This window comes from Poecilia latipinna, unplaced genomic scaffold, assembly GCF_001443285.1.
Source record: "Poecilia latipinna isolate Pla-1442-1.1 unplaced genomic scaffold, P_latipinna-1.0 Scaffold332, whole genome shotgun sequence".
NCBI classification, from domain to species: Eukaryota; Metazoa; Chordata; class Actinopteri; order Cyprinodontiformes; family Poeciliidae; genus Poecilia; species Poecilia latipinna.
The window spans coordinates 375,505-391,336 of record NW_015112948.1 but is presented as its reverse complement, the minus strand read 5'-3'; the positions used below and the strand labels follow the sequence as shown (position 1 = coordinate 391,336).

Genomic DNA, 15,832 nt, shown 5'->3' with positions numbered 1-15,832 from the left:
GATTAAAGTCAGAATAATTTTGAATCCTAATCTCAGAAAGAAGAGGAAAATAAGAATTTTAGAGATTAAAGTCAGAATTTCAGAGGCTGAAATCAGAGATTTATGTCAAAAATCTGAGAAATTTAGATTTTTTTTTTCCATATTTACTCCCCAAATTCTGAGGGAAAAAAAAATCCTACTTTTTTTATTGAGAATTCTGAGATTGAAGTCTGATTTCCTTTTTCTCAGTGCCTCTAATTAATTTAATTCAAGTAAATTGTGTTTCATGTTTTTCATGCTTGAGTTTTCATTCCCATTGGTTGAAGAACCAGATTTCTACTCCTACAAAACAAAAATCGCAGAGATTAACCTTAAGATTTTGTTTGCAGGTTTCTATGGCAACAGCAGCTTCTTGGCCAGCCAGCGAGTGAATCCTTTGGTCGATCAGCACGTGTCCGTCATCAGCAGTGTGGGAAGCCTTCGCCCTTTCTCCGCAGCGTACTCCGAGGTCCACGACCCGCTGAACATCCTGGACGAACCAGGAAGGAAAACATCAGGAAGCTTCTTCAGCGAGGCAGAATCTGGAACAGGTCCATACAGAACCACTGAGACCAATCAGTCGCTAATATTTTAGCAATACTACTTCAAATATGCTCTACAAAAAATAAATACAAGAAAAGGCAGATGTGTCAGGATTAACTTTTTTTAATATCTACCAGAACAATCCTGATCCAATCTACTGTGGGGTTCTCCAGGGTTCTGTTTAGGACCCTCGTAGTTCTTGTTGTAAACGGCTCTTTCTTCATTGGCTGCTGTTTGTAAAGCTAAATACCTGGCTAGCTCAGAGCTAAATATTCAGTTTGAAGCTAAGTATTTAGCCAGCTCAAAAATAAATATTTAGTTTGGAGTTAGTAGTTACCTGCTCATTAAATATTAAGTTTGAGGCTAAATAGCTAGCTAGCTCAGAGCTAAACGTTTAGATCAGAGCTAAATAATTAGTTTGAAGCTAAATGGGTAGCTTGTTTACTAAATATTTAGCTTGGTGCTAAATATTTAGCACCAAGCTAAATATCTAGCTTGGCGCTAAATATTTAGAGCTAAATATTTAGTTTGTAGCTAAATGTTCAGCTCCAAACTAAATATTTAATTAGCAGGCTAAATATAAATGGTGACATAATTGTGAACATCTCAGAGTTTGGATATAATTTCGAGGCGCCTCAAGGTGTCATCTGTTCAAATAACCACAAACAGCTTTGGATTGTCCAGCCTAATGACCACAAAACATGAAAATCCCTTTTATTTTCCCATCAAATGTATATTTAAAATGCCTTTACATTGAGAGTAAACCAAGTCAGTCCTTCCTTGTTTGTGTGCAGGAACTAATGAAGCTGGTTCTGATTGGCCGTGTCTGGTTTTGTCCTCAGGTCATCCTCTTCCCGCCTCCGGATCTGCGACCTGCATGTTCGGACTTCCGTCTCCGTTCAGCTCCCAGGACGCTCTGACGTCTCTGCAGCGCGGCGCCGCCTCCTCAGAGGTACAGGACCTGGTTTCCTCGCTGCCGCCCATCAACACCGTGTTCATGGGGGGGGCGCAGTGATCGCACAAACACACAGAAAGAAATAACTGTTTTTATAAAGAACTCTTAGGCTTATATTAACTTATGGAAAATAACTAATACACACTGAAATAATATTGAAAAGAACTGCATAAGTTTCTGTCTCTTCATGTCTTCTGTGTATAAATAAAATGAGAAGCTGACTGACCGCACAACATGTGAAAAACGACCCGGATGGTTTTTGTCGCTGCTGGTTTAGTTTCAGAGACAAAACTATTTTAAACTGGTAGCTACAGGTATTAGGAAGATCCAGGTCTTTATTTCATCCTCTAAGCTTGTGAAGCAGAGCAAAAGGAAAAAATATGTAAATGTTATTAAAATGTGTTTTCAGAAGATTTCTCTTTTAGTTTTTCCTTTTAATTGTTCAGGAGAGAAGTTTCAAGTCCAGTGTGTGCAGTTTTTAGTAATTTTTACTTCATAATGAGCTGATACAAGCTGCAGTTAGTGATTATTAAGTGACAATTGTTCTTTCTGAAGCTTGTTCAGCTCCCTGTTGACTGAAGTGTAGAGATTTTCAAACCAAAATAAATAATTTAGTGAAAGTCTAATTTACTTAGCAAGAAGGTTTCGAGGTTGAATTTTTCTTTTCTGCTTGTAATTCTGTGTGGATTCTCTCTGGGTTCTCCAGTTTCCTCCCAGTCCAAACGCCTGACTGGTTAACTGGTCTGAGGTGTGTGTGTGTGTGTGTGTGTGTGTGTGTGTGTGTGTGTGGTTGTTTATTCTGTATGTCTTTGTGTTGATGGACCGGCGACCTGTCCAGGTTGAACCCCACCTGCCGCCTAATGACCTGGCGACCCTGCAAGCAGACGTTTAATGGATGAATGGAAGTGGAACTGATAGCAAACAGTTTAAAACGGATCAGTGGACCAGAGTCCGTCCTGCAGCCCCGGCATCCTGCATGTTTTAGTTCAACCTCCGCAGCAGGTCGATGTTCTTCTTCTTATAAGCTGTCGTTTCATCCAGGTGGTTAAACCAGGGACAGAACTAGAACATGCAGGATGCCGGGCCTCCAGGACCGACTCCGGGCACCACAGCAACAGATATCATTTTAATTTTGTATTTTTTTATTTTAGTTTTTTCTCTTTTTCTTTATTTTTTCCTCTTTTGTATTTTCGCTTTAATTTTTTCCAAACTTTTTCTACTTTTTAAAGCAATTTCCCTATTTTTTTCTTTTTAATTCTATTTTTTCTTTATTTTTTCCTCCGTTAATTTTTTCATTTCTTTTACTTTTAATTTGTTTCTCTTTTTCCTTTTTTAATTTCTTCTCTTTTTCTTTTATTTTTCCAGTTTTTTCTTAATTGTCCTGTTGATCTTTGTCTTTTTTCTCTCATGTTTCTCTACTTTTTATGCCACTACTTTGTGTTGGTTTGTGGTTATAAACGTGAGTCTTGTCTGAAGGTCGCTGGTCGCTGTTGCTCGTCTTGCTGGGCGCAGAATCGGCGTCGCTCTGACCTCAGACTGTTCGCTGGACGGTTGTGACGCCGCTGCCCTCCTCCTGCCTCCCTGATTGGTTTTTATACGTCATCTACTCAAGGGGAAAAATCCATTTCAGGTGCAGCCGTGCAGGAACAGATGGCGGCGTATGTAATGATTACAGAATCCCCACGTTAAAATACTTTAATTACTAAGTCAATAATGGCTGCAACAATTGCCGGAGCTTTAGTGTAAAAACAACAGAAGGCTGAAGGCAAACTTTGGGCCAATGTTTAACCAGAACCCGGCCTCCATGTTTGAGCCTCGGCTTTAACTCATTTTATTTGGTGAAACAGACTTTAACACAAAGAGAGAAGGAAGAAAAACTAATTTTTCCATTTTAATCTCCTTTTATTCACTGTTAAATTAAAAAATAATAATAATAAAGCTCAGTATTTATTCTTAGCATTTTTATGTTTGTTGTTTTCTGTCAGGCGTTGCTTTGATCGGATCTGCTTATTTTAAATGTCCTTTTATTGGCATTTTAAAATTAAATATATTTACATTTTGAGGCAAATATTTTCAGTTTCATTGGCTTAAATAAATCAGCAACAGAGGATTTAAAGAAAAACTTGACAAAAGAACTAAATGGCAATATTTACCCACCAAAATCTGAATTAAACCTAAATAAATCTGAAAATTTTATTGACATTTCATGAAAAAACATGTGAAAACAAGAGATTTAATCAAGTTGAAAAAATAAAAATATTTAAGGAATCAAACAAAAACTGAATAAATCAAAAAACAAACATGAGATGTTTTACACAATACTCCATAAAAATACACTTAATTTTCTTTACAGTAAAATATCTTATTGTTTCAAATAAACATATGTGTATGTAAGTAACTAAGTGAATAAATGAAAAAATTGAAATTAAAAAGTTAAATAAAAAACAAAATCTTCAAAAACAAAAAAATTGGATAAAATTGATTTGTTTTTTATGTGTTTTTTTTAAAACATCACAAATATTTTTGGAGAAACAGAAATTCAGTTATTGTGCTGTTTTTTAATCTAAAAATTATTCGCACATTTCTTTAACATTTTAGAATAAAAGTCTTAGAGGCTCGTTTTAGATGTATTTTTAAAAAATAAAGTTAAACTCAGTAAACTTTCTCTTGCAGTATTAAATGTTGTCCACTAGGTGGCACCAGTAAACCTGCTTCCTGCAGGTCCAACATTTTAGACTTGCTGTCATAGAGAAAATTGTTAAATTAAATAATAATAAAAAATTTTTACTAAAGTGAATTTAAACAAGTTGTCTTCATCTCTTTGCCTCATATGAAGTAAAATTATATATATAAAAAAAGAAAAAAAATGTAGTTATTTTAATTAATTAGACAGATAAATTAATATGTAAATATTAGGAGAAAATTATACAAAAAAATAAACATTTTAAATAAATTGTTAATCATGTATTATTTTATTTTATATTACGTAGTTGTGAGGTTAGAAATCAGCTCTCACTGAGTCGATCTGATTATTTTTGAACATCATGTTTTGGTCATCTTCCTGGATTTCACTTTGCCACATTTTGCAGATATTTTACGGTCTCTCTCTGTTTGGGTGTTTTGCAGCCATGTCATTTTTACAAGTGACCAAAATGACAGGATGAATTAAAAAAATGCGTTTTCCTCTCTGCAGGAATCCATCAAAGAGAAAAATCTTAAATTCTCGACTCGAGTTTGTGCTGGATCTGCTGTGGAAATGCAAACTCGCATCGATTTTTGTGAAACAGCAACACTCTTGACCTCTTTTTGGGAAGAAAATTTGGAGAAAACATAAAATTTTCAGGCCTTTTCTGCTTTTGCATTACTTGAATTCTTCAGCACTGAGAAGCTAAATTGAAATGGACAAAATTGGTTTGGAAATGTGATTTTTAAATTCCAAACACAATATTAGAAAACATCTCTGTTGCATTTTGGGCACAAAAAAAAAACATTTCTTATGAAATATCTAATTGGAAATAAGACAAGATGTGTATCTAAAGATAGTTTGACAGAAAGAATTTGGGATTTCTGCAGAAAAGATTATTTATTTCTAATTCAGAGACTGATGATTGTCTATTAATCAATTTTCTTGTTTCTTTAATTTATAATTTCTCAGAGAAATAAACAAGTGAGTGGCTTTTTTAATATAAAAGCTCAAAAGTGTCAGGTATCAAATAATTTTTATTGTGATAATTAGATTGGACTGAAAGTAAATAGTGTCTTAACTTTACAGTCTGGCTGACTTAAATAAGACATTTGGTTTGATTAATTATTTTATATCTAGTCGTAACACAAAAGCAGAAAACCTTATTGACTGAAAACAATAAAAGTGGTGACGATTTTTCAGTTTTTTTAACCATATTGATATTTCAAATAGTAATGATAAACTGTGATATATTGTGCAGTCCTTTTTGCAACATAAAATGTGAACATTTCACATAATTTCTACATTTTTTTATTTTAAAAAACATATTGGAGCAGTTTAAAATAATAAAATATCCACATTTTATATATATATATATATATATATATATATATATATATATATATATATATATTTTTTTTTTTTTTTTTTTTTAAAGGGGTTTTTTTTCTCCCTGACCTTTTTGTGCATTTCCAATTCCCTTAAAATATAAAAACCTGCTTAGCTTTATAGCATCACTGCTTACAGTTATTGCAGATCTATTGTAAATATACATTTTAAATCTTCATTTATTCTGCAACAAAGTGGAAAAAACCCAGAATGTTTTAAAATTCAAAAATATAGAAAAAAAATCTTTCATTTATTTATTTGCATTTTTAAACTGCAGCTATTTTGATCAATATTAGATTATATTACCTTCAGTTGCTAAGAGACTCAATTTCAGAAATGACAGTTTGGATGTTGAAACATTTATCCTATTAGTTAAAAAATGACAAGAACGTTTAATGTTTCGCTGATGAATATGAAGCTAAATTCACTAATTGGCTGTTTTAAAACTAATATGTTGTAGTTTTCAAAACAAAATAAATGAAATATTGAGTGCATACAGGATGAAGAGCTGTGGAGCAGTTTTCCATCTGTTTCTGCATGGATGCACACAGAGATACATTCTTAAACGATAAAACGAAACAAGCTATTCAGTGCTGCTGCTGAGCCCGTCTGTCCTCCATGCTGAAGAAAAATATAAAGGCAGATAAAAAGACTTCGCTGGCTTCTGCTCTTTTTCCTAACTTGTGTCACCTTGGAGCGACTGACATTAATAAGACTCCTAATTGCGTCCTTAGCAGATCCTCAGTAGCTGCAACAAAGGGCCTCACACCAAAGTTGAATTTAATTTCTGAGTTGGAAACGTTGAAGCTTTCCGCTCTTCATTGTCTGGTTTTGGTTTTACCTTTTGCAACCCTGCGATAAATGTTTTCCCCCAACTAGTTCACATATGTATGTACGGGTGTTTCGTAGCATTTTAAGATGTAAAGATGTACAGATGTTTTAATTAAACAAACGGGAAAAAAAGCAGATGCAACATGTTAACGCTTGACCTTCACTTTAAGCGTATTTTTAAGCCGTATTCAGTCGAAGCTAAAGACAGCAGAGAAAAAAGGTTCAGAAAAGGAGAAAAGTTGTGACTCTGTAATCACAATATGCCATTTACTCCTACGTGTTTTCAGCCCTTAAAGTGCCCAAGGTAAAAGACTCTGCCAAGTTAATTGCATCTTTTATCTGTCTGGCTGAATAAAAGCACAAAGCCTTTTGCTTATATGTGTAAAAACTGTCAGACGTTCTTGGTTGAGAAAAGCTTTCAATTAAAAACAAAAAGCAACAGAATGTACAGGCTGAAACTCATGTTCTGATTAATATTAATATATGATTACGCTTTGATTCTTCTGCAGTTTGTTCATTTTGTTGAAAAGCAAACAACAAAGAGCAAGAATGGTTTGTAGATTGCCAGATACTTGTAAAGACTCCAAGTGAATCAGAGAAAACTGTGTTTAAGAAAGAAATGAAGATATTCAACACTAATTTGACCTTTTGTTTCCAAATGATATACATTTTTCCTCTGTTTTGAGGAGATTTCCTTCAACTCTTGATTACAGTGGTTTGGGCCACTAAAATTAGTTTTGCACACTTATATTTAATTAATCAATCAATCAATCAAGTTTATTAGTATTTCCCATTTCACCAGCAAGGCAGTTTCTATGCTAATGCGCTAACAGGTTTCCCCAACTCAAATTTAAGACTTTTTAAGACTATTATGAATGAAACTCAAGACTTGTATCTTCACAGAAATGTACAAACTTCATCCAGCCAACTGGAAATAAGGCCATGTTAGCAGCTAGTTAGCGGTAGCCTAAACGCTCAAACTCATTTTCAATTTGGGTGGAAATCAAGATAATGAATTGTTTCAAAGGACCAGCTGTTCCAGAAAGTACTGAAAAAACCCATTAAACTGTTAAAAATAATAATATGAAATTATGATCTATATGACTGTAAATGTGACTTTTTCTTACAACAGCGTATTACAGCCACTGTAGAGAAAAAAAGAGTAAATCTTCACCAAAAAAATCAGAAATTTTAAGTTTATTTTCTAGAAAAAAGTTGCTAGAAAAACTGATTAATCTGAGATATTTTCTGGTAAAAATATGGAAATATCAGATTTTTTCCCCCCTGGAAAATCTCTTGTTTTCAAACTTTCAGATATTTTTTCTAGCAAATTTTAAATTTTTCAAACAGAAATTTCCAAATTTTTTTCCCTTAAAAATTTTCTCATTTCAATTTTATTATGCTTAATTTCTCAGATTATTCTAACTACGCCATCATAACAAAAAGTCACATTTACTTAAATTTCCTAATTTGATCACCAACTATAAAGAAGGCTGAGTCAGCAGCAGAGTAGATGTAAGACATTCTGCCACCTGCAGGTGGGAGTTAGCATTACACCAACCAAATGTTTTTCACCCTAGCGGAAAATTTGCAAATAAACCCACAATTATGCATTAGCGTGAAAAAGCGCGGGGATTTTGCATGAGTTTGGTCATTAACAAAAAACTGGAGCGGCTGATTGATGTAATTTAATTGCTTACAGATAAAAACTGCCTTGATTTTATTGATAAAATATTTAAGCAAACAGCTGCTACCTTTAAGATTCTATCTTTGCATCCCTCTGAAGTCTAGAGGGCCACATAGAAAACTACAGTGGTTCATTTGACACAGCCCAGTATGTATATTTTATACTTTTTTCAAATTCTTTGGTTCAGTAACAATGAGGATATAATGAGTAAAGAAAGAAAAAGCTCTTGAGTTTAACTTTTAATTGAAGTTAGACAAGAAAATAGATTAAAATATTATTTATGTGTACATATGGATCAAAATATGAATCAGGAATCATTATATTGTAACAAATAACATGCTCTGATGCAATTTTATTATTTATGAAGAGTTTACTGCATGTTTGTTGGTAACAACATCAAAAATATAAAATGGCTGTAGAGTTTAAACTGAATTCAACTTGAACTTCAAATTAAAAGTCTCAGTTTCTGGACTTTATTGGGTTGAAATGCACACTGTGGACGTGTGAGGAACTATTTTCTCTTTTTAATTCTGTTCCCTCTCAGTCAGTCGCACAGAAACCGTGTGAGCGAAATTTCAGTCTGTAAAACGAAGAAGAGTTGACATTGTGTACATCACGACCTTGACGAAGACGCATCTCTCCAACTTGACGCCACTGAAGACCTTTTACCTCAGTCGTTCTCGGAAAGTTTTGAGTTTGTACATTCTTCATCTTTTTTCTTTATTTATTTTTATTTTTCACCTCATCCAAACTAAAACTAGTTTTTTTCTCTTCTATCAAGAGGATCTTTGTCCTTTATTGAGCTTTTGTCAGATTATCCCATTCATGCAGCTGGAGTCAGGGTGCTTAAGTCTCTCCTTGAAGGGCAGAAAGCGAGAGAGGTATGTGTTGGAAGGACGAGTTTCACACACACACGCACGCACACACACACACGCACGCACACACACACGCACGCACACACACACACACACACACACACACACGCATGCAAACATACACAGAAATACTTGCAAACCGGTTTCATGCCTTCACAGGAATCTGTCAATCTGCCTCTTCAGCTCAGCTGCAGTTTGAATTTATTTCATGTTTTATATTCAGAGTTAAGTCCATATATACAGGGGAGATATATTGCGATATATAGCATATTAACCTAATAATTATCTTTAAGAAGATAAAAATACAGCACTAACTGTATATTTGGTCAACAGAGTTAATCCACAGAACAGTTTTTTATGTTTTTTCTTCAAACTGATTTTTTGTTGACATTAGTGGCTTTTTTTTTTTACAGTAAACAGACACAAAGAGAGATAAATCCCCAACTTTTTCAGTATAATTCACAAATTATCAGCTGGTCTTTCCTCTGGATTACTATATTACATTTTCAGAAACATCTGCAGGAGTCCGAAAAGTTTGATCTGAAGATGTAATATATAAATAAAGAAAAAACTTTAATGATTTTTCCCTCCCTTCACCTTAAAGAAATACATTTAATCTCCATCAAACTTGTAAGAAACAAAGCGACAACAGACTTTAAAGTTTCTTTTGCTTTTAAGCACTGGTCTTCACGAAATAGACAGAAAATGACCAAAACCTGCAAACTCAAAACTAGTTTCAGATCGAGAAACCAAACATTTTACCTTTAAGATGGAAAAAAATAACTTTGCGACGACACATCGAGGAAAGATTGGAAGTAAAATCTGACAATATGAAGGACAGGTATTCAGCTGAACACATGATGTTTCTGCAGAGCTTGAAAAGAAAACTACATTTTCTTAAAAGAAAGTGGAACTCAACTACAAACTCCAGATAAAGCAGGAAGAAACAAGACGAAGGGCGAAGATTACGAGGAAAACTTTCTGAAACGTAAGACATGTGGCCACTTCTCATGGTAACATCGACTTAAGGTTCAGAAACATCAGGACCAATGAAGACGCCTCGCAGCGGCACCAACACTAAAATATTAAGTTAAAACTGGTAGGATACAGAGTCGTTTTGAATTTTTATCTTAAATCCAAATTATGGATTTTTTTCTACAGATTTGGCTTATTAAGTGTTCTGTGTTGTTTTTCAGCTGTTTTTGCCAGTTAATGATTAATCGATTACTAAATTAGTTGACAATTATTGATTAATCACAATTAATCAGATTAGTCGTTTCAGATTTACTATTAAAGTGTAGAGCTGACCTTCTGAGTAGTTTTCAATTTATTGATTAATAATTGGACAGCAAAAGATGATTAATAAGGCTTTTTTTCCACAAAATTTGAACCAGGTGAAGCAAAAACTACCTGATGGATTCAGGCAAAACATATTTATAAAGTTCTTATAAAATTTCATCCTAAATCCAAAATGTGTATAATTTGTACCTCTGTGGTTTAATTACTGCTCTGAGAGTGTTGTTTTTTCAGCAGATTGCCTTTTTTTTACCAGTTAATGAAGAATTGTTATTAAATTAGTTGACAATTAACGATTAATCATGATTAATCGATTCAGACTTACCATCAATACACTGTAGCGCTGATCTGCTGATGATTTTTAATTAACCGATTAATAATTGGATAGCAAAAGAGGATTAACAGAACATTTGAACTGGGAAAAGCTAAACCTACCTCGTGTGTTTTGGGTCGAACATATTTACAAAGTTTTTTTTAATCTTAGACTAAAATGTGTTTATATTTTGTACAGTTTTGGTTTAATTGCAGCTCTGAAAGTGTTGGTTTTTTCAGCAAAATACTGTTTTTTGCCAGTTAATGATTAATGACTAAATTAGCTGATTAATCACGATTAATCTGTTTAATAATGTCATCTGCTGAGGTTCTAGGTGTTTACTGGTTTCGCTGGAAACTGTCAGATCTGGCAACCTTGATCAATTACACGCCTGCTACTCGTCAGAAGTCGTACCAAATCACGTCCAGATTGGACTCAACTTGTTTTTGTTTTTTGAGTGAACCTCAGACCTGATCTTCAGCTCTTCACCAGCTTCTCCTCTACATGCTGTGTCCTAAAAGTCCTCTGTGCTTCTTGCCTGTCCCTCATTACTGTCTCCTTAAAGGAGTATTCTGTATTTCTGCACCGTTGTCTCCCTCGTCTCATCTTTTCTGACCTTCTATTGTGAGTTGCTTGGAGACTGGCAGAAAAGAAGCGCGGTCCAACCCTTTATGCTCTCTTTCCCTCCCCTCCTCCTCGCGTCCGTCCATCCGTCACCCATCCATGTCTCGGGCCCTTTACCCCTCCGCTCTTTGTTTCTGTCTTTCCCCTTCAGATATCAAATGCGCTCTCACTTTCTTGCAGCATTCATGGAGCACAGTCGACCACACTTACAATGTCAGCCATGTGTGTTTAATGGGCTGTGCGCACAAACACACACACGTCCTTTATTCGCAGGCCTTCATTGTCCCGCCTCTGGCCTTGGGATGGGTGCATGTTATACCTCCTCTGCTCTGTTAAACATTTGATTTCAGTCGTCCGAATCGTTTCTGCACGGCTAAATATTGAATTGATCACCCCCCTAAAACTGAGCGGCCGTCGTCATGTATTAATAATGGCACCAGCTTTATTTTGATTTGATTGATTCCCATTTGTCTGTGTGTTTTGCACCTGTGCTGCAGGGACTGAATGGGAGGAATATGTCACATAGTGATCTTTGTCCTCTTAACAAGCCAATTTATCAGGTGGCTCCGAGGTCCTTGGTGGACACGGGGCTTTTCATTATCCAGCCTCTCCCTCTTCTTCTTTCCCTATTTATCTTCCAATTCAAAGAAATCCTTCAACAGAAAAAAACTTAATAATGAAAACCATTCCTCTGATAGAAAAAAACATAAATGACAGTGAAAGCAGCTCTCTTCTCCTTCACAACCAAACCGTTGAAAAGAGGATAAAGATGAATCTTCTTAATTAAAGAGCGTGAGTTTTCAAGCTAACGAGGCTTCTTAATTAAAATCGTCCTGAAAGGTGATGAGGTGATGAAGAGGAGCGAGATTCGAGACCAACACAAAGGGACGTTTTCGAATGTAGCATCCCAGCAGAAGTGTGTTTGAAATGTGATCATCAAATGCTTTGCTTTAACATAATTACAGTTTGTTTTGCTGCTCAAGAGGCCCGGCTGACTTCGAGTCGGACTCCCGGGTGATGGAATATATTCACCCCGGCAAACGTTGAGCCGTTTCCTTCTTCCGCTTGGTGACACCTGGGAACAGGAATGTAGCTGCTGCCCCGCCGGCCTTTATGTCCAAAGCCGGTCCGGATAATCAGCAGCAGGTTCCACTGAGAGGCATGAGAGTTGTGAATGAGTAATCAAACCAAAAAAGCGAACTCTGGTTCACAAACCTATATCTCAGTTCGGTTGAAGTAAACTCTGGCACGGTTTGAATCCATGTGTGAACACCGTTCGAACCAGAGACTGCTCTAAAAGCAGGAAGCGGACCATAGCGCAGGGCATTCTGGGTAAATATAACCAAACAAACACGCTAGTGTAACGCTAGCAGGATGGCTCGTGGTTTTTTTACCAAAGAAAAATCCTACAACTGCTGAAATCTGACGCTACTTTGTAGGAAGAAGGAAGTTACGCTCGTGTCTTTGTGAGTGGTTTTTGTGTAGTTTCCTTCAGTGGTTCCGGGCGCAGCACCCCCACAGGTGAGGAGGGGAACAGGTTTTCTATGAGTTTGGTTTGTTTAATATAGTCCAGTGAGAAACTGAACAGCAGCATCTGAAAATGTAACAATTGTTGCAATTTTGATCCCAAATCGAACTGAATCTACCGGACTATCAGGTGTGAAAACAAACTAACAAACTAGGATCTAGAATGTTATTAATACGTCTAATAGCTACTTATTGGATGAATTATATTATAAGTATCAAGTGGTTTTGTTGTTGTTAAGGATCATTATTAAGGGTTTATAGGTATTTGCTTTAGTTTCACAAACATTTTCTTTGACCGTAGATGTTGAAGAAACTTGTTGAAGAAACTACATTTTAAGGACGTTTTCAGAATGAATTCAACACAAACAAGATTTTTTGACTTTACAAAAGACCTTGAGATGCTTAAAACACACACACACACACACACACACGCACGCACGCACGCACGCACGCACACACACACACACACACAAAGAACATGCATGATTACAGGAAAAAGGCATATCACACTTTTCAATGTCAACATTTTGTAGCGTTCTTTCTTTATTTCTCTTTGCGTGGATATAAAGTATGTAATCTATTTGGAAATATGTTTGTCGATAGCAACCATTTCAGTCTTCTTTCATAAAATCCTTTATGTCTGTTTGGTTTTATCACAGTGGTGTGCTTTGGCGGTCAGGTCAGTTTAATCAGGAATGTTTTATTGCTCCACGTCTATCAAAAATATTTAGTAATTAAGTTTCTGGTTTCCATCTGAGTTAGAATTAAAGAGTAACAAATTACACCTGTATACATTTGCAGAAATGGTCCAAAAATAAACATGTTTTCAGTGAAAATAATGCATTTCTCATTACTAGAACAATAATTTTCTGTAATTATAATTCAGGTTTGCATTGGATTTAATTTTCAATGACCGCAGTTTGGTCTGGCGCACCAGTGAGTCAACCAGTTACCTCCTGCCTGATTCTCAGTAAACCTCTTCATGACCTCAGCCTCAGATAAACACAAAAAACATCTTTTCTCCTTTATTCTCCGTCCTGTCCCTCTGCTGCCTTCTGAAGGTTTTCAGCTGTTTTAATCTGTCTCTTTTCATGCTTCCTTCAACTTTTGAGGACATTTACTGGCGAAATGCATTTCAGAGGCCCTCACTCTAACCTTAACGCAACTCATGATTAAATTTTTATGTGGCCTCTTTGGTTTAAGGACACAGACAACCTTGTGGCGTTCTAACTGCTTTAAAATTACCTCTTTGAGGAAACTTTGGGTTTTTTAATCCTGTTTTCTTTTGTCAAATTTATAATTTGAAATTTATTTTGAAATGTCATGCTGCTTAAAACTTAATTCCTATCCTTATGTCTTTGTGTTAAATGATTTAAAACCAAAACATGTTGTATGAAGTTAAAGGGGACCCAAAATGCAAAGTTTATATTTTGCATGTTTTTATTCATCCACTTGGGTTTCTACTTCTTCTAAAAAAGCCAAAGCACATTTAGAAGAAAAAAAGTGCTTTTTATTCAAAATAGGTTGAAAACATTTTGGGTCAAAATGTTACAGAAAATGTTGTATAGAACTTACTGCTATATGTTATGTACAATGGCTGCTGGAAAAGACGTGTTTGGTTGTCGACTTGGAATTGAGAAAAGTTGAACAGTTGTATAATTACACATCTATCTGCAGCCATTTTAACATCCATTTTAACATCCGTCCATCCGTCCATTTTTACAAGCGAGTAAATGTTGAGGTAGGAGGCGTGGCCAGCAACAGCTGATTTGAATTTAAAGTGACAAGACGCCGAAAAAAGAGCTCAAAATTGGCACAACTGATCAAACTGAAATCTCATTATCTAAGAATAATTTAGCACAAAACACATGATTAACAGGTTTTGTATAGGCAATAGACCTATCCCAGCCTGTTCAAGGAAGCATCCAGGGCAGCTTTATGTTCCTTAAACTGCAGAAATCTGGATGTTTCACAGAAGACCTTTCAGATAAACATGACTGGGTCTAACTTTGGCTCTCAAGAAGACGGGAGCCACATGACTTTTGATTCATGAAGAGCCTCATAGAGCTGTCACGCTGGAGGCAGGTGTCTGTTCCTCACCCTGGCAGATAAAAACCGGAGTCTGACCTCATCCCTAAACACTGCAACATGGAGGCCGGGTGCTGAACTCTCGCGCTGAGGTGGACGGCCCTTTTCTAAATGTTGGGTTGAAACCCGATCGGCCTGGCGAAGCTGCAAATTGATGCCCAGAGTTATGGCCTGTCATGGTGATGGATGGCCCGACTCTGGAGCCAGTGCCAGTTCTTTCTGTTGCCACATTTGTTTCTGATACCTGGACAATTTAATTACTGCCAGCCAGAGCCTCTGCTGCTTACAGCTCTAAAGGCCATAAACTGATCATTATGTTTCTGTAAAACTCTGTTGCTCAGTTAGTTTTTAAGAAAACTGATGCTGAGGCGAGGCTACATTTATGATCTGACAGTTGTTTTAAATAAGCAAACAAGCTTCTGTAATTAGAGAAAGAGCAGAAGATATGCTGCCACGCCCCCTACTCTCAAACCCCCATCAACAACTCAGCTAAAGGTTGTTATGAATATTAGGAAAAATATAAGGTTAACAATAAAACATTTGTCTTTTCCAGCAGCCATTGTACCGCAGTAAAACCAGCTGACCAAACATTGTGTTGCTAGGTAACAGGGCTGATTTGTGACGGCTCATTCACTGCAAAAACACAAAATCTCACTCATGGATTTAGTCTAGTTTCTAGGGCAAACACTTGAAATAAGACAAAACTTATTTAACTTTTCAGTGGGAAACACGAGCTTGTTCTAAGTCAACAGTTTCTTTATATTGATGAAAAAGTACAAGTTCCACTAGCTGATTATTTTACTTATAAGAAGGAAAAAGTCTTGTTATAAATGAAACAGCCTGCCATTTCTTTTTCTTTATTTTGAATATTTAATATAATTTAAGTTGGGCCACAAACATCAACCATTTCTGTACCCATCAGGCTTGGAAAACCAGACATTAAACTTAGACAGTCAGGACTTTAGACGAAAGTTTTCATTTTTGTTGCTGAGATTAAACTAAA

The 15,832-nt window shown here is 35.7% G+C and overlaps 1 protein-coding gene across 1 annotated transcript; it reads left to right on the top strand.

Annotated features, from left to right (window-relative positions):
- Positions 1 to 305: 305 nt before the first annotated feature.
- On the top strand, positions 306 to 1,927 carry rfx6 (regulatory factor X, 6; the record flags this gene model as incomplete). The annotated part of the gene is made up of 2 exons (XM_015035350.1): positions 306 to 569; positions 1,404 to 1,927. Coding segments are annotated over 2 exons (437 nt in total), but the record flags the coding sequence as incomplete, so codon positions are not given.
- Positions 1,928 to 15,832: the final 13,905 nt, after the last annotated feature.